The sequence below is a fragment of the Nymphaea colorata genome, chromosome 11, assembly GCF_008831285.2.
Source record: "Nymphaea colorata isolate Beijing-Zhang1983 chromosome 11, ASM883128v2, whole genome shotgun sequence".
In the NCBI taxonomy this organism is placed as follows: domain Eukaryota; kingdom Viridiplantae; phylum Streptophyta; class Magnoliopsida; order Nymphaeales; family Nymphaeaceae; genus Nymphaea; species Nymphaea colorata.
In genome coordinates this window covers 19,882,084-19,909,510 of record NC_045148.1, presented here as the reverse complement: position 1 = coordinate 19,909,510, position 27,427 = coordinate 19,882,084, and the positions used below count along the sequence as shown (strand labels likewise).

The following is a 27,427-nucleotide window of genomic DNA, read 5'->3' as shown; positions in this document are numbered from 1 at the left end:
TTCCTTCACATTTAGAGCCAATTGAGGAGCAATTGGGAAGAGGTAAAAGAACACGTATACCATCTACTATATATTCTACTGATGAATATATTATGTTTACAGATAGTGGAGAGCCAGAATTCTATTCAGAGGTGCTAAATGGTGTGCATAAAGATAAATGGATTAAAGCTATGTAGGAAGAGATGAATTCTTTGTATAAGAATCACACTTTTGATTTGGTAGAACTACCAAAAGATAAGAAAGTGTTGCAGAACAAGTGAGTCTACAAGCTTAAAAATGAAGGTCAAGGCAAGTTGAGATACAAAGCTCAATTAGTGGTGAAAGGTTTCAAGCAGGAAAGAGACATTGATTTTGATGAAAGTTTTTCTCCTGTTGTTAAAATGTCATCTATCAGGATAATACATGGTTTGGTGGCATGTTTAGACTTGGAGTTAGAACAGTTAGATGTAAAAACTGCTTTTCTTCTTGGAGATCTAGAGGAAGAAATCTACATGACACAACCAGAAGGTTTTGTGGTTGCCAGGAAGAAGCACATGGTTTGTAAGTTAAAGAAGAACTTGTATGAACTTAAACAAGCACCTAGACAGTGGTACAAGAAATTTGATGCATTTATGATAAATCAAAGGTATCACAGGTTAGCTGTAGATCATTGTGTCTACATCAGAGAGTTCTCATCAAGTAACTTCATTATCTTGTTGTTATATGTAGATGACATGCTTATTGTTGGACAGGACTGTCAATTGATTAGTCAATTGAAGAAGGACATGTGCAAGTTCTTTGATATGAAAGACTTGGGGGTCAGCACAACAATTGTTAGGCATGAGGATTGTTCGTGATAGGAAGACCAAGAAGTTGTGGTTATCACAAAAGAAATACATTGAGAAAGTGCTTAGAAAGTTCAACATGAAAGATGCCAAAACAGTAAGTATACCTTTAGCAGCACATTTTAAATTCGAAAATGAGCAATGTCCATCCTCAGCAGATAAGAAAGAAATAATGGAGAATATACCCTATGCCTCCGCAGTAGGGAGTCTTATGTATGCTATGGTTTGCACACGCCCAGACTTGGCTTATGCAGTTGGTGTAGTCAACAAGTTCTTGTCAAATCCAAGGAGCATTGGACAGCAGTGAAGTGGATCCTAAGGTATCTTAAACATACTTCCAATTACTGTTTATGTTTTGGTGAATCTAATCTAGAGATATAAGGATTTGTTGATGCAGACATGGCATGTGACTTGAACTCTAAAAAGTCTCTTTCTAGTTATGTCTTTACTTTTGCAGGGAAGCTGTATCATGGCAGTCCAGGTTACAGAAGTGTGTTGCTCTTTTCACTACAGAGGCAGAATATATTGCAGCAACTGAAGCTTGTAAAGAGTTGCTGTGGATGAAGAGTTTTTTTCATGATATAGGCCTTAGTCAGAATTGCATTGTGATAGTCAAAGCGCTATACACTTGGCAAAGAATTCAGCGTTTCACTTAAGGACCAAACACATTGATGTCAGATATCATTGGATTCATGATGTGCTTGAGCAAAAACTGATTCAGTTAGAGAAGATACATACAGAGAAGAATCATATAGATATGATGACGAAGTCTCTACCTAAAGAGAAGTATGACATGTGTAGAGACTTAGTTAGGATGACTGTCTTTGAGGCAGTGTATTAATTTTGTTCATTTTGCAGGTATGTTCTTTCTCTTAAGGTTGGAGGGAGAGTTTGTTGGGTTGGGTCCAGCCTCAAGGAACCCGACCCGATCCGACCCGTCACTTAAGTGATGGGCGGAGGAAAAGGGAGGACACCCGATGGTGCCCCTCCCTCTTACATCCCTCTCTCTCTATTGTGTTTTTCTTTTGGGGAAAAGAAAAGAGGGCTTTCCTCTTGTGGCTGCTTACAGCAAGAGAAGATGAGAGAAGAAGAAGAGGAAGGCAAGGAAGAGAAGAAGGAGAAATCGCAGCGCGTGTGGGTTGATCGGCACGCCAATAAGAGAGAGAAAAGACAAAGAAGAAAGATAAAATGAAGGGAGTCTTCATTGGGTGATTTCTTTCTTGAATTTTTGGGACTCTTTCTTTCATTCGTATAAGAGAGTGTTATTGTTCTCTTGAGTTCACTGTTTTTCTTAAAACAGTAGGGATATTGCTGGTGTATTTGGTTCCCTTTCTTGATATATAGAAAGTCTCTCTTGCTCGTGGTTTTTTATCTCATTATTGGGGGTTTTTTCACGTAAATTGGTGTATCTTATTTTCTGCATTGTTTATCATATATCTTGAGGTATATTGCTGCAATAGTGGTGTTGGAAACTCGATCTTATGCTCGCAGCCCTGTGATTCCGTTTTTCAACAGTTTTGTGTTGGTTTGGCCTCTTTTATTATTGTTGAAGCATTCTTTTGAGGAATACGACTATAACAATGTGAAGTAACGATTGTATAACTTGAAAACTTTGCCTCTGAATTTCAGATTGAGAGTAGAAAATAGTTCACACTTCAAGCTTCCAAATGATGTGGATCTATGGTTAAGCTTTCTTAGAATTAGATCTCAGAAATTTGATTCTTGGGATGCAATGCATTTTTTGTACTCATTGGACTGATTGATTAACGTAATGCCACATACAGATTACTTAATGCATTCAACAGATCTCCACTTTAACGAAATGTCTGGTATTCGACTTGAGCCCTTTTCCCCCACGAGTTCCCTGAAATTGCTGAGCTCTGTCTCTGTTTTGTTGGTTTTACTTACGGACTGATTTTAACACAAAACAATGAATTATATTCACTTCCACAATACTATCTGTTCTCTGAAAAGATGAGATTAAGATCCTTAATTTTTCCTACTTTGTTTGCAACCAATATTGGAGTCAGAACGGAGGCAGTTCTGTTGTACTGATACCTATTGAAATTGGCATTTTTATCTGGGTGTGATTAAATCCATGTGGGGACGGCAGGGTAGCGGCTGTGTACGGACAATTCACCGGAGCCCGTTGCGCAGATGGTGAGAGATGCATATCCGGTAACCATTATCTCAATTTCGCAGTTCACTGAAGAATTTGTTTTTACCGAGAACTAGGTGAGGGACGTCGTGTACTGTGTACATTCATCTTAATAATCGTTATATATTTGTAGCAGCTATGTTTCTAGGAAAGATCTGCCCGAGGAGACAAGCTTCAACCTCCATGGTGCAGGAATATTTCTCCTTTCTTTTTTCTTCGAGTATAAGAAAGTCAAATTTCTTCCGTTATATATAAATTTTATGATCTTTAATCTCATAATGAGTCAGCGTATTGGCATTATTGAATGAAATAATGATACAAAGAAACTAACAAAAAAAAATCGTTTACAAAAACCCCAGTTTAATATTATCAAGGTAGAAAATCCAATAATAGCCTAACTTTTGTTGACATAATGTGGTGGCCGTCTGCCAAGCTCCATGGCGTCTACAAAAGAAAAAAACAGGAATTTTAGCCAACAAATCCAAATATTAGGCATGGACCATTTACACATGGCCATGGAAGTAGAATTTGTAATGGGTCAAACGAAATCAAAATCTCTAAATGTTAATCATTTCCACAATCATGAGAATCGATGCATGTTGGAGCACTTATAAATTTTAGCCATGCGGATAGTCGCAAAGGTAAAAAATTTTTAGAAAGTTTTAGCTGAAGACCACTGGTCCATCTCATTATTGCAATGAATTGGGTGCATGTACAAAGTAAAAAAATTTCAAAAAGTTTTAACTGAAGGCCATTGGTCCATCTTATTATTGCAATGAATTAAGTGCATGTACAATTACAATGCATTGACCTGGGTCTAGTATTTGTACTCCATATGACTATGCATGATTCCAACACATGATAAAATAAAAATTCTACAAATACAAAGGTTTACACAGGCCGGGTGGACAGTTGTCTAAACCAGCCCCATGGTAGCTCCTCTAATGCATGCAGGGTACTAGCCTAGATACATAAATATAGCAGTTAAGGATGCATGGCCAACTTTAACACCATCTCCCAATCTTCCAATCTTCTAATTAGCACCTAGTTTTTCATTGGACAACATGCATGCTAAAAACATACCCAAAGCTAAGGGTAGGCATCGGGCTGAGTACTGGATAGACTCGATTGGTTTCCGGCCCCTAGCAGGCTGGATCCATATTAAAAGAGTGACCCACTTGCCCAAATTGGTCGGGCTTGGCTTGGCCCAACAAAATTTGGCCAGGTCGACATGAAGTAGCGGGGCCGATTGGCCCGACAAATGTGTATAAAAACCCACACGTGCCTCCACAAATGTGTAATTAAATAAATGGCTAAGCATATAATCATTCCTCGTTAATTGGGTGCCATAAGTATCATGTTAATTTATCACTCCCCGTTCAGCTGGGATTTAACTCCTTAAAAGCATAAGGAAGTTGATCCCTCGGGTGGTGGACGTAAAGGGAGTAACCATACAATAAATTCTCGACCCCATCAACATAGCACGTCGGATTCATTCCGACAGCCCATCTGCTTCGTTCTTTATATGAAGATTAGTTTGCTCCTTCAACTCTTGTTCATTTTTCACTAATTTCCGTAGCCAAATAAGCTGTTTTAGATTGTATATGGTGCTAATTGAGGTTTTGAGACGAAGCTTGCTTTTCCCATTTTGTCAAAAGTTTGCAGTTTATTTAATTCATGAAATATTTAAATTAAGGAATCATCATTTGAACAGTATTATCTTTTTTTTTTCTCTCTCTCTCTTGCTGGCCACATCAATACATTGTACCATCTCCAATGCCATGAGATTTACCTTGCTAACTAGTGTCTTCTTTGCTTCTCTGCTGCGGAGTGAAGAGACCACCTTTTTGTTGACTACCATTTCTTTTGTCACTTATTTGCTACCATCCGGCCTTCCTTCCCCCACACCCTTCTCTCTCTCTCCTCTCTTCGAGGAAGTGTCTTCTCTTTCCACCTTCACCTTCAATTAGCATTGGTTGGTAATTTACTTGGCAGCCCTGGCTCATTTGCTGTTGGTGGCGGTTTGGTAAGAGTGCAACAATGGTATGTTCAGGAACACAAGAGTGAGCCTTGGCTTATGTTGGATGCATTGTGAAGGCAGATGTGCACCTTGCTCTTCACATTGACTGCATGATGACGGCATGACGACTTTCGCCTCTTACTAGCTCTCTCTGTCCCCTCCTCCTCATCTTTTTGCTTTTGTTCTGATTGGGTTCCTGTTCTCCTTGTTACTTGTTGTTGCTTTCTTTGCTGATGTTTCTCTTTTGACATTTCAACTTTTTTTCTTTCGATAACTATTGTTTGGTGATAGCTTGTCATTACATTTTGTTTAAATGAATTTTCATTTTTATTGGCTCTTTTCTTCTTTCTTTCACTATATATATATATATATATATATATATATATATATATATTTATTTATTTATGTATATATAAAGGCTCTTCTATGTTGCCATGGTTGCAAATCAGTGTAGAAAGAGCATAAAGAAATTAACACTTCACTTTCAAAGGAATACATGCAGGAAACATGTCTTCTTAAATTTAAAAGATTTTCATTTACATTCTTTGACTAAAAGCACGTTACAGCTTCAATGACTGATGAAACTTTTGAAACTTGAGCGCCTTTGAGATAAAAAAATGTTCTAATGTTCTACGTCTTTTCAATGTATAGGAATACCTTGGGGGCGTGGTTTTGCTTTCTGAATCATGTTTTTGATAATGAACTGGAAAAGATGTAACGATCTTCTCCAACTAGTCCGGCTTACAAAATTGATTTAATATTAATTTCTAAGACCATTTTCATGATAATTGCATATGTAGCAAGTTGACCAAAAAATTAAAAAAATCGCATATGACAACCTGGTTTTCGTCTGTTAAGATATAGGTAACAGTAATGAGACTGATGAGGATTACATAAAAATTGTGCAAGAGATAAGAACAAGAAAAGCGAACATTTCCCATATGAAAAATAGTCAAATAATTTTCTTTTAATGAGATTGGTGAGGATTATACATATATACATCCCTTGATCTGATTAGCTAAGCAGTTAAAAGTCATAGAAGACACATGAAAATGAAAAGGAGCATTTCCCAGATGAACATTACTCCAATAATTTCTTTTAATGAGATTGATAAGGACTCTTCGATAGCGACATTCACTCAATCTTTATCGCCATGTTTGCCTTGGTGTAAGAGATGTAATCGGAAGGGAAGAAAGTAGTGTTTTTTATGATTTCCAAATGCTAATGTGTGGGTTTGAAGGATAAGGATCGCGTTTTTTTTTGTTTGAAAAACTGGGGCAGAGTTGAAGCAATCATAACTTTCTCCATCAATTTTTGCAATGAGATGCCTAAAGTATTCAACTGACCATGACAAGCCGCTTCAGTACAGCAACTTCTTGTCACATTGTAAATAAAAAGCTTTATTGATCAACACAAGAACGTGATGCAACATCTCGCACAACCATGACATGCCTCAAGATGCTTAAGCATACGCATCACAACCACTTTATTCATACAAAATGTTTGGTACCTTTACCTTGCACTGTTAAAAGTACTTCCAGACCCCATTCCAGCAGAAAGTTCCTGAGTTGAATCCACGCCATTCATCTGGAGAAATGCAGGTTGGCCGGGCTTGGGAAGAACCACAGGGTTGTTGCCAAGCATGAGAACCACAGTTGACATGGTTGGCCTGCTTGCAGCATCTTCTTGAATGCAGAGCAAGCCAATTTGCAGACATCTTATAATTTCAGTTGTTGAACTTGCATGTTTCAGGACCGGATCAATGAATTCTGACACTTTCTGTCCACACCACAAGTTCCAGGCCTGTTTGCCGACATTAATTAAAGTAAGCAAACAAATTTTTGTTAATGAGCCATCTACCTTCTTGTAAGCTAAACCTCATATGAGGTCAGTGCCCACCTTACATCTATATATATATATATATATATATAAAAGAGAGAGAGAGAGAGAGAGAGGCTTACATGCACGACAAGACTACGAGCTTGATGAGTAGAATTAAAACGTGCATTCAGTTGGCCGCTGATGATTTCCAGCAACAAAATGCCAAAGCTATAGACATCAGATTTGATAGAGAACACACCATCCATCGCATACTCTGGAGCCATATATCCGCTAAAATGAGAAATGAAAGTGAGTTACTTCGTTCTAACATAGCTAATGATGGCAGCAGCTTCATAGCAGGTATCCGCAGGACTGCCAGTTTACCATTCGGGAAAAAGAAAGGCGCCTTAAATACTAATCAGATAAAAGTCACAAAATTACCCAGTTCACATGCATGATTCAAAGTGTTTCTAGATAGAATTTTGAACTTGCCACTTTTGTGTTTTGACAAGAAGAGATGAGATCAGAAAAAGCCTGTAGTTCCAAATTTTCACTGACCAAGGTCTGCATGTTATTTGGATGTTTCAATTCATATAAATGGAGGAAATTTGACTTGGAGACAAGATACTGCTGAAGATCAAAACACTGGGATTTTGAAAATTTAACAAAAGAGGAGAAGTAGTGGCGATCATTTAAAGTCTTGCGAGGTTATAAAGATTCACGGTAATCTTGCACTTACTATGTTCCAACAACAACACTGGTAGTTGCTTGTCCATGAACTCCACTGAAAATCCTTGCCAGTCCAAAGTCAGAAATCTTAGGATTCAGTTGCTCATCCAGCAACACGTTGCCAGCCTTGAGATCCCGGTGAATGATGTTGAGTCGAGAGTCTTGGTGAAGATAAAGGATTCCCCTTGCAATTCCAATGATGATATTGAACCTCTTTTCCCAAGCCAATTGTATTCGACCTTCTGCATCTGCACAGGGTAATGTTTAATTACATTAACCTCTCTTTGTCTCTCTTCGTCTCTCTCTCTCTCCCTCATACAAGTTCCGTAACTACCAAGCCAAATTTTTTCGAAGAATCATTAGGTTATTCCCGCTTTGTTAGCCAAATTTTTTGTGCTTCACTTTTCCAAAGGTTTCACATGTATGTGGGGAAAGAAATAAAGAAGCTAACCTTTCAGCAGGGCATCGAGGCTTCCATTGGGCATATATTCATATATCAGCAGCTTCTCCCCGTTTTCCAAGCAGCAACCGCTCAGCTTAACCAGGTTTTTATGTTGAAGTTTGGCAATCAACCCAACTTCATTCTTGAATTCCTTTAGACCTTGCCCAGAGGTTACTGACAGCCTCTTCACAGCTACTTCTTGTCCATTGGGAAGCTTTCCCTGGTTGAGAAACGTCACTTCCTGTTATGTTCTAATTCTAACAAAAGCCAAGCGTATTCAGCGATGCTGCTCATCGTATAGAAAATTCTATTCTTGGGACAAAATTTACCTTCACTTCGAAAATTGCTGATATTGTTGAATCTTCAGATATTGACAGGGCCACAGGCCTTATTACAAGTATTAACCATTGAAATCAGATTCAAAGTATGTAACTATAGATATGTATCCTCTGAAGCTTTTCCTAGTGAGATCTACAATATCGAAGAGTATCATAGTCCTTATTTCGTTTCACATCATGAGACAGTGAACAGTGCAAGGAATCGTTAAAAGAAAAGAAAAAAAACCTCGTTAGGAAGTTGTAGAGAAGGACAAACGTTGACCCATATCAGGAAACTCAGAAATAGAAACTTCATTTACAAGGAACGTCTCTATACAATAATTTGCTGTCCTCATCAATAAACAACAGGTAGAAATGAATATGATAACTCCAATTACCTTATAAACAGGGCCATATCCACCTTCTCCAAGCTTATTTTCTTCTGAAAAATTGTCTGTAGCATTTTCTATTGTCCTTAGGCTGATTTGCGGTAAACTACAGTCATCCTCATTCTCTTTTACGCTCCCAGCATCGACCGAAGAGGCTTCTTTGTATTCTATCTTTCCTGAAACGCCGCAAAGATGTAGTAAATCAAGAAATATTAAGGCTTTTAGTGAAAGAGAGAACCTACAATATTTCCCAAGGCAAAATCAAAATTTACTTGAACTTTGCTGTCTCCTCCGAACTAAGCACAATGCGAAGGCTGATGCTAAGATTACCCCTCCAATGATGCTGATGATAACAAATATCCACCAGCGCTTATGCCCTGCATTAGTACATGTACGAACGAGTCTTTTGTATGAACTATGGTTTTCAAATTGTTAGATGGTCAAATTTGGCTGTCATGGATTGCATTGCTACAAAAAACATTGCACAAAAAAGGGCACCATTAGGCACACATGCTTCTGGTTACTCAAAAAAGTTGATGGTTTCTCTTGCCACTTCTTAAGCGGAAAGAAAGAACAAATAAACCCAGAATACTACAATGAACCATAGTCAGAAAAAACATATTTTTTTTCTATAAAACATGAAAAATGAGTCAGCCGAATAAAACGGTAAAAAACACCGTTTTGGTGGAAAAAAAGAGCCAAAACGAAAAAATTGGGTTTTGCTTTTCGTCTTTCCTGTTTTTCTCATTTTAGCTGTTTTTTTATAATTTTTTAATGTCAAACGGCTTCTTTAATTTTCTAATATTTATTTATTGTTCGCCTACTTTTTTTAATGTTATCTTCTTGGCTAATTATTTATGTATTCTTAATTTTTAAGTTATCGTATTTTTCTTGTTTTTCTCAAACTCGCCATATTATGTGTGAGAAAAGTATGACCATTTAAAACGTTAAAACGATAGTTGTGACTATCAATGCACCTAAGCAAAAGTGATCTTAAACAGAACGAAAATGAAGATCAACGAGCCAGGTAAAACAGAAACAGAGAAGACATGTTGGCTCTGCTTTCATCGTCAAAAGTCCGCCGACAGAAACAAAATTATTTCTCTTCCTAAGGGAAGCAGCTGAATTTGGTTGAGTTGTTTTCTTTTGCTTTTTTTGGTTTCTGGTGCTCTAATATGGGCAAGGAAAAACACCTGCAACGTTGGCTTCCCCAGCCTGTGGATAAAATGATGAGAGTATATGTCTTAATCTGCCAGGTCACGCATTCAAATCCGACTGACACCACAAGAATCAGTTGGCTTGACGAGTCTGTTCTTAGTAAATATGACGCAATCAAAACCATTAATGCTCATAATGGTGACAGTCTTCACCAAGGAGTCCATTTGGTAAGCAGAGTGGTAGGTAACTCTTTCAATGAATATGGCCCAACACATGTATTATAATTCTATTTGGCAGATTCATACAACAGTTATACTACGGTACTATTTAACGAACGAATCCAAAGGTATTAGAGTTCAGGATTTTAGATCTCTTTAAGCATGTGATTCGACTGAGTAGGCGTGGGGACTCACCATGATTGGTCTGGGGGAGTGATACCACCGTCGGATCGCTGAAAAAGAAGGGCTGCGCCCCAAAAGCTAGGTTGCAGCTTCCGGTGACAATCCGAGCACCTTGTTTTCCATTAAAGCATCCTTCAATATCAGAGGCGGCGTTATCCAAGCACCACTTACATCGGTCACTGCACCATAGCATAGATCCTCTGTGATTCCGCAAGCACAGAAACCCCCGCAGCAAAGAAGCGACTGGAAGAGCTCTGCGTCGCCTGCGAGGTCAGGTTGGAGATGAGGATTCTCAAACTCTGATGGAAGTTGGCTGGGCTGGATGAATCCCCCAATCCTGCTTGGCATGCGCTGTCATAGACATCTACCCTGCCGGCGAAGTTCACGTCGGAGTAGCGCAAATGGCAGCGGTCGAGCCATATGATTGCGCTTCTACTGTTGGGGCACAGCTCTTGGATTTTGGTTGCAGCTTGGGCTGTGCAGTTCCAGCAAACGTCAACAGGGACGTCGCCTTGGCACAAGACTTGGCCATACACTTGGTTGGAGCCCAGGCCCATGGTGTCGCTGTAGAAGCCAGAGATAGGTGCCTTGTCTGTCAGATAGTAGAGCAGAGCCTTGAGGTTTATGTGATAGGGGGTACCGACCATGTCGCTAGATGCTGGTGGGGAGCAGTTCGATGTGATGAAATTCACACTGCTAGAGTCAATTTTGTGAGATGAGGGAGTGAAAAAGGGATATGTCTCGTATCTTACAGAACATTCCAAGTTATAAAAAATTGCACCACCTTGCCTGTCTGCAATCTCTTTGAGCATTCGTGTGAAGGCAGTGTCCAAGCAAGACTTACAGTTCCGTGGTGTCAAGTATTGTATGCACTGTGCTGTGCCGTAGACAGTAATATCTTTTGTGTAAACTTGTCGCCCCAGAAGAAGCGTCCTGAGCGGTTGGTGGTGGCGGAAACGATGAGGTTGTTGAAGAAGGGAATGAGTATGGGCCTGAATCTTTGAGGGTCGGGGATCGCTCCAGGGCCCGGGAGAGAAAAATTCATGAACGATTGAGGTATAGTAAAGTTGGTATCGCGGTAGTACGAGATGCATTCCTGGAAGACACAGAGAGCCGCTCTGTTGCTGGGGCAGCGCTGAATGATCTGTGTGGCGGACTCAGACACACAGGCCTGACAAGCTTCCCCGTCGAGGTCGCCTCGGCACAGAACCGCCGCAAGGACTTGGTCGGGTTTCTTGCCCACGGTGGCGTCGTAGAAGCCGGTGAGGGAAACGTTGGCTACCAGAGAAGCTAATGCGCGGCGCAGGTTGTGATCGAAGGTGCTGTTCGTCGAGAAGGTTGAGTTGCTGGCGCAGTACCAAAAGGGAGTCTCGGCCATCTCTGCAAGTTTCAGTGGCTGGAAAAGGACCACAAGGAAGACGAAGCAACAGGGTATTCTACCCATTGCTTCTCCGACGTTACCGAGACGTCAACGATGATCAAAATTTTCCACGATTGGAAGCCATGTTAGAAAAGTCTATAGAATCACCTTTACATGTATCGACCGGAGGGGATGAAGCTGTACACAGCTGCAAGTTGTACAGCATTTATAGCGGTAGACAAAGAGGCTATAAATGCCAATGTTGTTAAATTCGGTGTCTGAATAGAATAAGAAAGTCGAAGATTGAGTGAATAGTTAAGTCGAATCCAATTCAGAATTGAATAGGGATGGTTTAAAATGTATTTTGATTTCAAAAAATCAAACAAAATTTGGGCAGCATTAAGAAATCAAACAGAAGAAAAAATTTTAAAAATAGTATAAAATCTTTATCATTTAAAATAAAAATAAAAAGTGATAAAAAGATAAATTTATATAGTATTTAGTGACAAAATGAAATAAAAGACTTATCAAAGTAAATCACATGTTAGATGATAATTCCATGGTTCATACATTCAGTGCAAGATACCAATTATTTTAAAATTTTAAATTGTCACTAAGGCATCACCATGTCTGGCCCGTCAAGGCCGGCCGGCCCATGCAAAGACTTATACAAAAGTGATCTACGGACCCAAATCCATCCAGCTTGGGCTAGCCCAATAAAGTATGTGGTTGGGTTTGACCTAGTGGGGCAATTGAGACGACAAATGTGTATAAAAACCCACATGTGCCTCCACAAATGTATAAATGGCTAAAGCACATATCCTCGTCAATTTTGGTTGGAAAAGTATCTAATTAATTTATCGCTCCAAAATAAAGCTAGGAAGTGTATTGTTACATGTTGCAAGCTTATTTAAAGGATAAGTTGACCTAAGTTGATCGCTTGGGTACTGGACGTAAAGGGAGTAACTGCACAATAAATGCATAGAGTCCACCGGATTTTCATTTTCAGGCTCTGATTAAAAGCACATTACTTTCACGACTTCCATGGCTAGATGAAACTTGAGTGAGCTTTGCGATCAAAAGTGTCGTCTTAATTTTCCACATTTATTGTAGAAGCTGGTGAAGGAAACGTTGGCTATCAGGGACGCCAACGCGCAGCGCAGGTTGTGATCGAAGGTGCTGTTCGCCGTGTAGTTGGAGTTGCCGGTGCAGTGCCAAATGGTTGGAGTCTCAACCATGCCGACGAGCACCAGCAGAAGGAGGAGGACAATGAGGAAGATGAAGCAACCATGATGTGAACGATGATTCTTGGAGTTGGGGAAGGTAGTAGTTGAGAGGAAAGAACAAATTGGAAACATAAGGTAACAGAGAGAAAGAGCTAATGTTATGCGAGAGAGCAATACTCGTATTCTCATTTGTCAGATATATATATATACAGTATGTATCAGAGATGTATATACATGTATAAGACTCATTGTCAATGGGATACAGCTGTAGGCAGCTATATTACAGTTGTTTCGTAACTGATTCTGAACTTTCTAGACTGACCTCCTAACATTCTCTCCCTCAAGTTAGATCTTCCAAATTCTGAAGACCTAACTTGCAGCATAACCTGTGAAATATATCTTTACACACAGCTTTGGTTAGAATGTCTGCAAATTGGCTCTTCGAGGCAACATGTTCTGTTTTTATGATTCCAGACTGAATTTTTTTTCTTAGGAAGTGACAGTCTACTTCAATGTGTTTCGTTCATTCGCAGAAGAGGTTTATTGGCTGTTCTACATCTATCTTCATATCTTGTAGCAAGTATTTTATCCATAGCAGTTCACACACAGTGAGAGCCATTGCTCGATATTCACTTTCTGCGCTTGATCTGGCAACAACCGTTTGTTTCTTACTCCTCCAAGAGACTAAATTATCACCAACGAAACAATAGTAACCAGTGGTTGATCTTCTGTCATTTTGATTGCCTGCCCAGTCAGCATCTGCATATCCATATATTCGTAGATGGTTGTTTCTTCTAAACATGATGCCCTTGTTACTTGTCTTCTTAAGATATCTGAGCACATGATGGGCAGCTTTTACATGAGGTTTTCTGGGGCTGTGCATAAACTGACTTAGCAAATTTACTGCGTAAGTGATATCTGGTCTAGTAGCTATAACAATTTACCAACTAACTTCTGAAAACTTCTTGCTTCATGTATTAGCTCTCCGTCATCATGCATAAACTTCAAGTTTGCTTCCATTGGAGTATCAGCTTCTATGCAATCTATCATTCCTGTTTCATGTAGCAGGTCTGCAACATATCTTTTTTGACACAAAAATATGCCTTTTGGTTTATGTATTATTTCCATGCCAAGAAAATAGTGTAATACTCTTAGATCTTTGATCTCAAAGCATTTTCTCAAAACTTTCTTGGTTTTTCAATAAAACTCAAATCTTCTCCAGTTAAAATTATATCATCAACGTAGATAGCAGAAATAACTGTTCCCTTGTTGATAGATGCTACAAATATAGAATGATAATCAGTACTCATCTTATATCCTCCTTCAATCAGTTTTGAACTCAATTTTTCATACCACACTCTGGGCGACTGCTTAAGTCCATATAGTGACTTCTTTAATTTGCACACTTGTAGTTGAGTACCATGTTGAACATGTAGTCCTTGGGGTAATTCCATATAGATCTCTTCTTCTAAGTCTCTGTGAAGAAAAACATTCTTCACATCAAGTTGATACATTTTTCAGTTCTTTACTGCAGCTACTAAAAGTAGTATTCGTAATGAGCTCATCTTTGCAACTGGAGCGAATGTCTCATGATAGTCAATGCCTTGTTCTTGTATAAAGCCCTTCGCTACCAGTCTTGCCTTGTAGCACTCCACCTGCCCACTACTGTCATACTTGATTTTATATATCCATTTGCAGCCAATCAACTTTTTGTTTGGAGGTCTATCTACTAGTTTTCAAGTCTGATTTTTTTCCAAGGCTGCTAATTCCTCATGCATTGCTTTCCTCCATTTATCTTCGGTGCTAGCTTGTTCATAAGTATGTGGTTCTCTTTCATGGCAGAGAGCTATATTAGCTTTTTCATTTTTCTGAACATGATATGTATAGTAATCAGTATATTTGGCTGGTCTTCTTCTTATGCGATCAACCCTTCTGTTTTGAACACTTTCAGTCACACCCACATCCAAGTGGGAGTTGTTGTTTTGAACACTTTCAGTCACACCCACATCCAAGTGGGAGTTGTTGTTTGCTTCTTCATCAGCCAAACTGGTACCAAATGTTACAAATGCATCATCATTTTCATTTGCCATTGGAAGAGGTATAACAGGCATGGGATCATTGTTTAGGTCATTCTCCCCCTTGCTGAAAGCATCTGGTATAGTTTCAGTATAGAAGGGTGTATTTTCCATGAACTTGACGTCTCTGGATACATACGTTTTGTTTCTTATAGGGTCATAGCACTTATATCCTTTCTTGTTAAAGGAATACCCTAGAAACACACATTTAACAGCTCGTCTTTCAAGCTTGTGTCTTGCACTTTCTTGTACATGAACATAACACACACATCCGAAGACTCTCAAGTGTTGTAAAGAAGGAGGTCTACCATTGAAACTTTTTAATGGGCTCTTGTTGCCTAGTGTGTGGCTTGAGGTTCTGTTCATGACATGGCAAGCACAGGCCACTGCTTCACACCAAAACTGTGGAGGAACATTCATATAAAACATTAGAGATCTGACAATGTTTAGCAACTGTTTATTTCGTCGTTCACTTACCCCATTCTATTAGGGAGTACCCCTACAGGTGGTTTGATGTAATATTCCTTGTTTGTTTGTCAACTCCTCAAATTTTGCATTAATATATTCTCCTCCATTGTCTGACCTTAGTTTCTTAATCGTGTGATTGTACTGAGTGGCTATGTACTGAAAAAATTGCCTAAATGTAAAAAATACATCATTTTTCCTTTTCAAGAAATAGATCCAAGTGGCTCGAGATTTGTCATCTATGAAAGTGACAAAGTATTTATATTTAGATTGTCCAATTATAGGGGCTGGTCCCTAGACATCAATATGTATCAAATGAAAGCATGATTCAGCGACATATTCAAAGTCTGTAAAAGGCAACCTGGTCATCTTAGCCATCTTAACCAGGGTTCATGCCTCACAATCATCTACTAAGAATCTAGATCCTGGAAACATAGTTAACAGGACCTTATTGGAGGGATGACCTACTCTGCAGTGCCATATACGAGCATTGTTGGCGGTCTTTATTGCAGTGTATATGCTGGGGTTGTGCTCGAGTTAAGTAGTATAAGTCATTTTCTTCTTTGCATTTACCAATCTTCGTCTGATTCTTGCTGTCTACTAGTATCACCTTTTTTTCAACAAAAATTATATAGCAGCTCAGAGCATTACTCAGCTTGATAATAGATATCAAGTTTGTTGCACACTTAGGCACATACAACACATCATGCAAGGTAATATGCTGATTTATGTAAACAGAGCCATATCCTACTGTAGATGTGGTCAACCCATCAGCTAGTTTTACTGATATAGGTTTATCATACTTGACATTATATAACAGTTCTAAACAAGTGGTCATATGATTTGTAGCTCCACTGTCAACTATCCATGCTGAGTTATTGGAACGAGCTAAGAAAGAGCAAGGTAAAGGGTTTGAAGTCTTACCTTTTTCTGTTCCCAGTTTAGTTGTAATAGCAAGATTGCTGCAGGTAATTTGTTTGAGTAGACGTGTGAGTTCAGCAATGTCATCTTCACGTCTGAGTCCAGAATTACGAATTTGTCATCTCCCTTTGTTTGGACGGCCATTCAGGTTCCAGCAACGTTCCCTAGTGTGGCCTTGTTTTTTGCAATAAGTACAGAACAGAGAGCTTCGTCATCGACCGAACCTGGTATCAACTGTGAAGTTGCTCTTGTCTCTTGGTGCAGTCTGGGGTGTTTCTGTCTTAGCGACAAATGCAACCTTGTCAGTAGGCACATGTTCTTTCTTGAATTCGTCTTCAGTTTTCGTGACTTTTCGCCTGGTTTCTTCTCGTTGTATGATGGAATAGACATTGTTGAAGGACGGGAGAGGAGAAGACATGAGAATCTGACTTTTTAGATAGTCGAACTCTGCTCCTTACCCTGCGAGAAGTTTGAACACTTTATCTTCATTAGCTCTCTGTTTCAGCACTTCCATATCTGGAATGAGGGGACGATATTGGGATAGTTCATCCCACATCGCTTTAAAGGAGCTTAGATATACATGAAATTGCTTCTCTCCTTTGGTAAATCGTGCGATATCCTGTTGGAGGAGATAGACCCTGGCTAGGTTTTGGCCTTCACCATAGATCTCTGCTAGGGTGTCCCAGATTTCTTTGGCCGAATCAAGGAATAGAAAGCTCTCTGCAATGGTGGGCTCCATTGAGTTTAACAACCACGACATTACAACTCGATCGTTAGCTTCCCATTCTTCGTAACTCAGATCGTCTTTCTCAGGAGCTGTAATCTTTCCATTGATGTAGCCGATTTTTGACTTTCCACAGAGGTATAAGCTTGCTGATTTCGCCCACACCACATAGTTTCCACCGTTGAGAGGTGTTGTGGTGATTTTGAGAGCCGGATCTGACTCCTTCATTACTGCTTTCACAGTAGAGATTTGAGGGTTTTGATTTTCTGATTCTGCCATCACTACTAAGAATCCCTCAAGCTGCAGAATCCACGCCCACAGTTCCAGTTGGGAAGCCAAGACCAGAAAGCCGAGACCTAGCCCGTGAGTTCTTCCCTCCTTTTGTGCAGGAACAAAAGCCCTAAGCTTCCCTAAACTTTGGGAGGCCGTCGACACCTACGGAAACCACAACGTTGAGGACTTGTCGCTTGATCAGCTGTAGGTGTTTACGTCTGCCCTTGAGAGGATGAGATTTCAGCATGCCTGCTTGGCTCTGATACCATCTTGGAGTTGGGGAAGGTAGTAGTTGAGATGGAAGAACAAATTGGAAACGTAAGGTAACAGAGAGAAAGAGAGAAAGAGCTAATGTTATGCGAGAGAGCAATACTCGTATTCTCATTTATCAGATACATATATACAATATGTAGCAGAGATGTATATACATGTATAAGACTCATTGTCAATGGGATACAGCTGTAGGCAGCTATATTACAGTTGTTTCGTAACTGATTCTGAACTTTCTGGAGTGACCTCCTAACAATGATAAAATATGAAAATTCGTGTGTGATTGGAACCAGAAGGAAAGAAAGAGGAGGAGGGATGAAGTACTGCGGATGAAGTTAACTGGGTGGTTTCTCTCCTTCGTCCACATTGCTGCCTTAAATCTTGTTGTCCATGACATCGTACAACGATGGAAAATCAAGAACAGTGATCTTGTGGGGACTCATGGCGGCCTCCTCCATATAGATTGCACCACCTAGTTGCCATTTCCGTCCTTTGCGTTTCAAAAATAAATCTTTTAGTCGCCCATTCGGAAGTTTAACCCTTGGATATGCGAAGTAACGATTGTATAACTTGAAAACTTGCCTCTGAATTTCAGATTCTTGTCAAATACGATTCAGAGTAGAAAAATAGTTCAATGAGCAACTTCAAAGTTCCAAATGATGTGGATCGATGGTTAAGTTTTCTTAGAATTAGATCTCAGAACTTTGATTCTTGGGATGCAATGCATTTTTTGCACTCATTGGACTGATTGATTAACGCAATGCCACATACAGATTACTTAATGCATTCAACAGATCTCCACTTTAGCAAACGAAATGTCTGGTATTCGACTCGAGTCCTTTTCCACCACGAGTTCCCTGAAATTGCTGAGCTCTGTCTCTGTTTTGTTGGTTTCACTTACAAACTGATTTTAACACAAAACAATGAATTATATTCACTTCCACAGTACTATCTGTTCTATGAAAAGGCGAGATTAAGATCCTTAATTTCTCCTACTTTGTTGGCAACCAATATTGGAGTCAGAACGGAGGCAGTTCTGTTATACTGATACCAATTGAAATTGGCATTTTTATCTGGCTATGATTAAATCCATGTGGGGACTGCGGGTAGCGGCTGTGTTCGGACAATTCACCGGAGCTCGTTGCTCAGATGGTGAGAGATGCGTATCCGGTAACCATTATCTCAATTTCGCTGAGAATTAGGTGAGGGACGTTGTGTACTGTGTGCATTCATCTTAATAATCGTTATATATTTGTACCAGCTACGTTCTAGGAAAGATCTGCCCGAGTAGTCAAGCTTAAACCACCATGGTGCTGGAATACTTCTCCTTTGCTTTTTCTTCCGAGTATGAGAAAGTCAAATTTCTTGATTTAATCTCATAAAGTTTTATGATCTTTAATCTCTTAATGAATCTGCGTATTGGAATTATTGAATAAAATAATAATAGAAAGAAATTAACCAAAAAAAATCGTTTACAAGAACCCCAGTTTAATATTATCAACTTGAAGAACGTCGAAAATTCAATAATAGTCTAACTTTTGTTGGCATACTGTGGTGGCGGTCTGCCGACTTCCAACGCGTCTACAAAAGAAAGAAACAAGTGTTTTAGCCACCAAATCCAAATATTAGACATAGATGCATTTACACCTGGCCATCGAAGTAGAATTTGTAATGGGTCAAACCAAATAAGAATCTGTAAATGTTAACCATTTCAACAATCATGAGAATCAATGCATGTTGGAACACTTACTAAATTTTAGCGGCAGAGCGAGATAAAAAGTTCTCATAAAGTTCTAACCATCTTATTATTGTAATGAATTGGGTGAATGTAGAGTTACAAAGCATTGGTTTGCACCACATATGGTTAGGCCTCAATGTAACACATGATAAAATAAAAATTTTACAAAGGTTTACACAGGCTGAGGTGGGCAGTTGCCCACACCTACCCCATGGTAGCTCTGCTATTGCATATAGGGTACTAGCCGAGATACATAAATAGAGCAGTTAAGGATGCAAGGCCAACCTTAACACCATCTTCCAGTCATCCAATTTTCTTATTAGCACCTAGTTTTTCATTGGACAACATGCACGCTAAAAACATACCCAAAACCAAGGGTAGGCATCGAGCTGAGTACCCGATAGGCTCGACCAGTTACCGGCCCATAGCAGGCTTAGTCCAGATTAAAAGAGTGACCCACTTGCCCAAAGTGGTCGGGCTTGGCTTGGCCCAATAAAATAGTTAGCTGGTTTGACCAGGTCGACATGAAGTGGCGGGGACCGACTAGCCGGACAAATGTGTATAAAAACTCACACCACACGTGCTTCCACAAATGTGTAATTAAGTAAATGGCTATGCATATAATCTCCTCGCATTTTGGTTTGGTGCCAAAAGTATCATGTTAGTTTATCACTCCCCGTTAAGCTGGGAGTTGATTCCTTAAAAGCATAAAGGGAGTAACTGCATAATAAATGCTCGACCCCATCGACATAGCAAGTCAGATTCATCCCGACAGCCCGTGTGCTTCGTTCTTTATATGGTGATTAGTTTGCTTCTTCAACTCTTGTTCATTTTTCACTAATTTACGTAGCCAAATAAGCTGTTTTAGACTATATGTGGTGCCAATTGAGATTTTGTGACGAAGCTTGCTTTTCCCATTTTTGTCAAAATTTGCAGTTTATTTAATTTGTGAAATATTTAAATTAAGGAATCATCATTTGAACAATATCATTTCTGTCCTTCTCTCCCTTGCTGGACACATCAATAACTTGAACCATTTCTAATGCCTTAGGATCTACCTCGCTAACTAGTGTCCTCTTTGCCTCTTTGTTGTAGAGTCAATAGACTATTTTTTTGTTCACTACCATTTCTCTTGTCACTTGTTTGCTACCTTCTGGCCTGGGGTGGAGGGAGGGGGGCCCCGCCTAGGCCATGGCCCCAGCCCCACCCCGGCCAATGAAAAAAAAAAATTACATTGAAAAAAATAAATTTTTTTAATTGCACCATGTATTTTTTGGATTTAAATTCAGTTGGCCCTACTCGGATTTGGAGGTTGGACTATCGGCCCGCCCCTCAAGAAAATCCTAGCTCCGCCCCTGCGTCTGGCCTTCCCTCCCCCCAATCCTTTGGTCTCCCCTCTCCTCAAGGCAGTTTGTTCTCTTTTCACCTTCACCTTCGATTAGAGTGGTTGGTAATTTACCTGACGGTCTTGGCTCATTTACTGTTGGTGGTAGGTTTTGGGAAGAACAGTACAAACATATGTTCATGGAACACAACAGCGAGTGTTGCTTATGTTATGCATTCTGAAGGGCAGATGTGCACCTTGCTCTTCGAATTGGCTGCAAGATGACTTTGTCCTTTTACTAGCTTTCTCTTTCCCCTCCTCCTCCTCATCTTGCTTTTTGTTCAGATTGGCTTTCTGTTCACCATTTTATTTGCTCTCGCTTTCTTTGCTAAGTTGTTTCTCTTTTGAGATTTTAAGTTTTTTTTCTTTTGATGACAATTGTTTGGTGATAGTTTGTCACTATAGAATGAATTTCTATTTTAGTGGCTCTCTCTTTCTCTCTTTCAATATATATATATATATATATATATATATATATATATATAAAGTTGTAAAAGACATAAGAACATGAAAAACGAGCATTTCCCATATGAAAATTAGTCAAATATATATTTTTTTAAATGAGATTGGTGAGGATTAAACATATATACAACCCTTGATCTGATTAGCTAAGGAGGAAAAATTTTGAAGACATATGAACATGAAAAGGAGCATTTCCCAGATAAAAATTACTCCAATATATATATATATATTTTTGGTTTTTAATGAGATTGATAAGGACTCTTCGATAGTGACATTCACTCAATCTTTATTGGCATGTTTGTCTTGGTGTAAGAGATGTAATCGGAAGGGAAGAAAGTAGTGTTTTTTATGATTTCCAAATGTAATGTGTGGGTTTGAAGAATCGTATTTTTTTTGTTTGAAAAATTTAGGCGGAGTTGAAGCAATCATAACTTTCTCCATCAATTTTTGCAATGAGATGCCTAAAGTAATCAACTGACCATGACAAGCCTCTTGAGTGCAGCAACTTCTTGTCACATTGTAAATAAAAGCTTTATTGATGAATACAAGAATGTGATGCACCACCTCGCACAACCATCACAGGCCTCAAGATGCTTAAGCATACGCATCACAACCACTTTATTCATACAAAATATTTGGTACCTTTACCTTGCACTGTTAAAAGTACTTCCACACCCCATTCCAGCAGAAAGCTCCTCAGTTGATTCCACGCTATTCCCTTGGACAAATGCAGGTTGGCCGGGCATGGGAATATCCACAGGGTTGTTGGCAAGCATGAGAACCACAGTGGACATGGTTGGCCTGCTTGCAGCATCTTCTTGAATGCAAAGCAAGCCAATTTTCAGACATCTTATAATTTCAGTTGTTGAACTTGTGTGTTTCAAGACCGGATCAATGAATTCTGCCCCTTTCTGTAGACCCCACAAGCTCCAGGCCTGTTTGCCGACATTAATTAAAATAAGCAAACAAATTTTTGTTAATGAGAGAGAGAGAGAGAGGCTTACATATATATATATATATATATATATATAGAGAGAGAGAGAGAGAGAGAGGTTTACATGCACGACAAGACTACGAGCATGATGAGTAGCACTAAAACTTGCATTCAGTTGGCCGCTGATGATTTCCAGCAACAAAATGCCAAAGCTATAGACATCAGATTTGATAGAGAACACACCATCCATCGCATACTCTGGAGCCATATATCCGCTGAAATGAGAAATGAAAGTGAGTTACTTCCTTCTAACATAGCTAAGGATGATGGCAGCTTCACAGGAGGTATCCGCAGGAGTGCCAGTTTACCAATCGGGAAAAAGAAAGGCCCCTTGACTACTGATCAGACAAAAGTCACAAAATTACCCAGTTCACATGCATGATTCAAAGTGTTTCTAGATAGAATTTTGGACTTGCCACTGTTGTGTTTTGACAAAAAGAGATGAGATCAGAAAAAAGCCTATAGTTCCAACTTTTCAGTGACCAAAGTCTGCAAGTTATTTGGATGTTTCGACTCATACATGGAGGAAATGACTTAGAGACAAAACACTGCTGAAGACCATAACACTCGGATTTTGAAAATTTAAGAACAAAAGGGGAGAAGTAGTAGCGATCATTTAAAGTCTAGCGAGGTAATAAAGATTCACGGTAATCTTGCACTTACTATGTTCCAACAACAACATTGGTAGTTTCTTGTCCATGAACTCCACTGAAAATCCTTGCCAGTCCAAAGTCAGAAATCTTTGGATTCAGTTGCTCATCCAGCAACACATTGCCAGCCTTGAGATCCCGGTGAATGATGTTCAGTCGAGAATCTTGGTGAAGATAAAGGATTCCCCTTGCAATTCCAATGATGATATTGAACCTCTTTTCCCAATCCAATTGTATTCGACCTTCTGCATCTGCACAGTGTAATGTTTGACTAGATTAACCTCTCTTTCTCTCTCTCTCCCTCATACAAGTTCCGTACCTACCAAGCCAAATTTTTGCGAAGAATCATTACGCTATTCCCTCTTTGTTAGCCAAATTTTATGTCCCACTCTTTTCCAAAGGTTTCACATGTATGTGGGGAAAGAAATAAAGAAGCTAACCTTTCAGCAAGGCATCGAGGCTTCCATTGGGCATATATTCATATATCAGCAGCTTCTCCCCGTTTTCCAAGCAGCAACCGCTCAGCTTAACCAGGTTTCTATGTTGAAGTTTGGATATCAACCCAACTTCATTCTTGAATTCGTTTAGACCTTGCCCAGAGGTCACAGACAGCCTCTTCACAGCTACTTCTTGTCCATTGGCAAGCTTTCCCTGGTTGAGAAACTCACTCCTTGTTATGTTTTTCTAATTCTAACAAAAGCCAACCGTATTCAGCTATTGCTGCTCATCGTATAGAAAATTCTATTTTTGGGACAAAATTTACCTTTACTTTGAGAATTCTCATATTGTTGAATCATCAGATATTGACAGGGCCACAGGCCTAATTACAAGTATTAACCATTGAAATCAGATTTAAAGTATGTAATTAGGGATATGTATCCTCTGAAGCTTTTCCTAGTGATATATACAATATCGAAGAGTATCATGGTCCTTATTTCGTTTCACATCATGAGATAGTGAACAGTGCAAGGAATCGTGAAAAGAAAAAAAAAAACCCTTGTTAGAAGTTGTAAAAAAGGACAAACAGTGACCCATATCAGGAAACTCAGAAATAGAAACTACTTTTACAATTTACAAGGAGCATCTCTATACAATAATTTGCTGTCCTCATCAATGAACAACAGGGAGAAATGAATATGATAACTCCAATTACCTTATAAACGGGGCCATATCCACCTTCTCCTAGCTTATTTTCTTCTGAAAAATTGTCTGTAGCATTTTCTATTGTCCTTAGGCTGATTTGCGGTAAACTACAGTGATCCTCATTCTCTTTTATGCTCCCAGCATCAACAGAAGAGGCTTCTTGATATTCTGTCTTCCCTGGAAAGTCATAAAGATGTAGTAAATCATGAAATATTATGGCTTTTAGTGAGAAAGAGGACCCACAATGTTTCTCAAGAAAAAATCAAAATTTACTTGAACTCTGCTGTCTCTTACGAACCAAGCACAATGCGCAGGCTGAGGCTAAGATTACCCCTCCACTGATGCTGATGATAACAAATATCCACCAACGCTTATGCCCTGCATTAGTAGATGCACGAACGAGTCTGTTGGTATGAACTACGGTTTTCAAATTGTTAGATGGCCAAATTTGGGTGTCATGGATTGTATTGCTACAAAAAACATTGCACAAAAAAGGGCACCACCATTAGGCAGACATGCTTCTGGTTAACAAAAAAAGTCGATGGTTTCTCAAACTGCTTGTTTTTATTTTCTAATTTTTATTTATTGTTTACCTACTTTTTTTATGTTATCTTCTTGGTTATTAATTAATTCATTTATTCTTTAATTTTTAAGTTTTTATTTTTTTTATGTTATTGTATTTCTCAAACTCACCATATTGTATCTGAGAAAGAGTATGATTATTTAAAATGTTAAACGATAGTTGTGACTACGGAATGCACCTAAACAAGATCTAACCTAAACAGAACTAAAATGAAGATCAACGAGGCAGGTAAAACACAAATAGAAAGATGCAATTCCAGAAGCTAATAAACAGAGAAGATAGATTGGCTCTGTTTTCATCGTCAAAAGTCCGCCAACAGCAACAAAATTATTTCTCTTCCTAAGGGATTCAGGAAGCAGCTGAATTTTGTTTTGAGTTGTTCTGTTTTGCATTTTTTGGTTTCTGGTGCTCCAATAGAAAAACACATGCAACGCTGGCTTCCCCAGGCTGGGGATAAAATGATGAGAGTAGATGTCTTCATCTGCCAGGCCATGCATTCGAAAACGACTGACACCACAAAAAAACAGTTGGCTTGACGAGTCTGTTCTCAATAAAAGTGGCGCATTCAAAACCATTAATGCTCATAATGGTGACAGTCGTTCACCAAAGAGTCCATTTGGTAAGGTAAGCAGAATGGTAGGTAACTCTTCATGAATATGGCCCCAACACATGTATTATAATTCTATAATTCTATTTGGCAGCTTCATACAACAGTAATACTACGGTACCATCTAACGAACGGATCCAAAGGTATTAGAGTTTAGGATTTTAGTTCTCTTTAAGCATGTGATTCGGCCGAGTAGGAGTGGGGACTCACCATTATTGGGCTGCGGGAGTGATACCACTGAAGGGTCGCCGAAAAAGAAGGGATGCGCTCCAAAAGCTAGGTTGCAGCTTCCGGTGAGAATCCGACCGCCTTGTTTTCCATTAAAGCATCCTTCAATATCAGAGCCCGCGTTATCCAGGCACCACTTACATCGGTCCACGGGTATATCTCTCACGCACTGCACCATAGCATAGATCTTCTCTGATTCACCAACCACAGAAACCCCAGCAGCAAAGAAGCGACTGGAAGAGCTGTCCGTCGCCTGCGAGGTCAGGTTGGAGATGAGGATTCTCAAACTCTGAGTGAAGTTGGCAGGGTTGGATGAATCCCCCAATCCTGTTTGGCATGCCCTGTCATAGACATCTACCCTGCCGGCGAAGTTCACGTCGGAGTAGCGCAGCTGGCAGCGGTCAAGCCATATGATTGCGCTTCTACTCTTGGGGCACAGCTCTTGGATTTTGGTTGCAGCCTGGGCTGTGCAATTCCAGCAAACGTCAACAGGGACGTCGCCTTGGCACAAGACTTGGCCATACACTTGGTTGGAGCCCAGGCCCATGGTGTCGCTGTAGAAGCCAGAGATAGATGCCTTGTCTGTCAGATAATAGAGCAGAGCCTTGAGGTTTATGTGATAGGGAGTACCAACCATATCGCTAGATGCTGGTGGGGAGCAGTTCGACGTGATGAAATTCACACTTCTAGGTTCAATCTTGTGAGATGAGGGAGTGAAAAAGGGATATGTCTCGTATCTTACAGAACATTCCAAGTTATAAAAAGTTGCACCACCTTGTCTGCCTGCAACATCTTTGAGCATTCGGTTGAAGGCATTGTCTAAGCAAGACTTACAGTCAAGTGGTGCCAAGTATTGTACGCACTGTGCCATGCCGTAGACAGTAATGTCTTTTGTGTAATGGAACTTGTCGCCCCAAAAGAATCGTCCTGAAGGGTTGGTGGTGGCGGAAACTATGAGGTTGTTGAAGAAGGAAATGAGTATCGGCCTGAATCTTTGGGGGTCGGGGATAGCTCCAGGGCCCGGGAGAGAAAAATTCATGAACCATTGAGGGATGGCAAAGTTGGTATCGCGGTAGTACGTGATGCAGCCCGGGAAGGTAAAGACTGCCGCTCTGTTGCTGGGGCAGCGCTGAATGACCTGTGTGGCAGACTCGGAAACACAGGCCTGACAAGCTTCGGCGTCGAGGTCGCCTCGGCACTGAGCCGCAGCAATGACTTGGTCGGGTTCCTTGCCCACGGTGGCGCTGTAGAAGCCGGTGAGGGAAACGTTGGCTGCCAGAGAAGCCAATGTGCGGCGCAGGTTGTGGTCGAAGGTGCTGTTCGCCGTGTAGGTTGAGTTGCTGGGGCAGGACCAAGAGGGAGTCTCGGCCATCTCTGCGAGTGTCAGCGGCGGGAGAAGGACCACAAGGAAGACGAAGCAACAGGGTATTTTGCCCATTCCTTCTCGATGTTACCACTCACCGAGACGTGAACGATGATCAAATTTTTGTACGATTGGAAGCCATGTTAGAAAGTCTCTAGAATCACCTTTACATGTATCGACTGGAGGGGATGAAGCTGTACACAGCTACAACATTTATAGCGGTAGACAAGGAGGGTATAAATGCTAATGTTGTTAAATTCGGTGTCTGAACAGAATATGAAAGTAAAAGATTTAATGAATTGGTAAGTCGAATCAAATCAGAATTGGATAGGAATGATTTAAAATGTATTTTGATTTTAAAAAATCAAATAAAACTTGGACAGAATTCAGAAATCAAACAGAAGAAAAAATTAAAAAATTAGTATAAAATCTTTATCATTTAAAATAAAAATAAAAAACACATTACATTTCCTCACCCGCCATTCTCTCCACCCTTTTTTGCCACACCCTCTTCCTTTTTACCCCACTCCCTTGTCAGGGGTGAAAATAGAAATTTTTCATGATTGCTGAATTAAAGTTTTAAAATTTTGACAGGAGCTCAATTAAAGTTTCAAAATTTTGACAAGAGCCGAATTATCATTTTTTAAAATTTTTATATACGACAAGTAAAATTTTCTAAAAATTAGACATTGCCCTTACTTG

General features: G+C 39.7%; 2 protein-coding genes across 2 annotated transcripts; both read right to left on the bottom strand.

The window, feature by feature from the left end:
• Positions 1 to 6,378: 6,378 nt before the first annotated feature.
• LOC116263923 (uncharacterized) lies at positions 6,379 to 26,998 on the bottom strand. The gene is made up of 19 exons (XM_031643751.2): positions 25,345 to 26,998; positions 24,218 to 24,322; positions 23,955 to 24,121; positions 23,242 to 23,452; positions 22,815 to 23,052; positions 22,216 to 22,366; positions 21,806 to 22,092; positions 18,880 to 18,985; positions 16,765 to 17,465; positions 14,774 to 15,047; positions 11,171 to 11,655; positions 10,794 to 11,006; positions 10,272 to 10,522; positions 8,973 to 9,077; positions 8,710 to 8,876; positions 8,004 to 8,214; positions 7,563 to 7,800; positions 6,964 to 7,114; positions 6,379 to 6,805 (listed from the first exon to the last, which is right to left on the bottom strand). Exons 1-19 carry the CDS (start codon positions 26,798 to 26,800, stop codon positions 6,515 to 6,517), a joined length of 5,808 nt encoding a protein of 1,935 aa, XP_031499611.2. The 5' UTR covers positions 26,801 to 26,998; the 3' UTR covers positions 6,379 to 6,514.
• LOC116263937 (putative cysteine-rich receptor-like protein kinase 9) lies at positions 10,517 to 11,843 on the bottom strand. Its single transcript, XM_031643770.2, has one exon. It carries the CDS (start codon positions 11,701 to 11,703, stop codon positions 11,116 to 11,118), a length of 588 nt encoding a protein of 195 aa, XP_031499630.1. The 5' UTR covers positions 11,704 to 11,843; the 3' UTR covers positions 10,517 to 11,115.
• Positions 26,999 to 27,427: the final 429 nt, after the last annotated feature.

Bases quoted from the DNA above. Each gene is read 5' to 3' on its own strand.
- LOC116263937 (XM_031643770.2), bottom strand. From the start codon at position 11,703: ATGGGTAGAATACCCTGTTGCTTCGTCTTCCTTGTGGTCCTTTTCCAG.
- LOC116263923 (XM_031643751.2), bottom strand. From the start codon at position 26,800: ATGGGCAAAATACCCTGTTGCTTCGTCTTCCTTGTGGTCCTTCTCCCG. The intron at 24,323-25,344 runs GTGAGTCCCCAC...CTACTAATGCAG, and splicing joins ACTCCCGCAGCCCAATAATG to GGCATAAGCGTTGGTGGATA. The intron at 18,986-21,805 runs GTAAAGGTACCA...TCCAATACGCAG, and splicing joins AGTACTTTTAACAGTGCAAG to ATTCATTAAGAGATTAAAGA.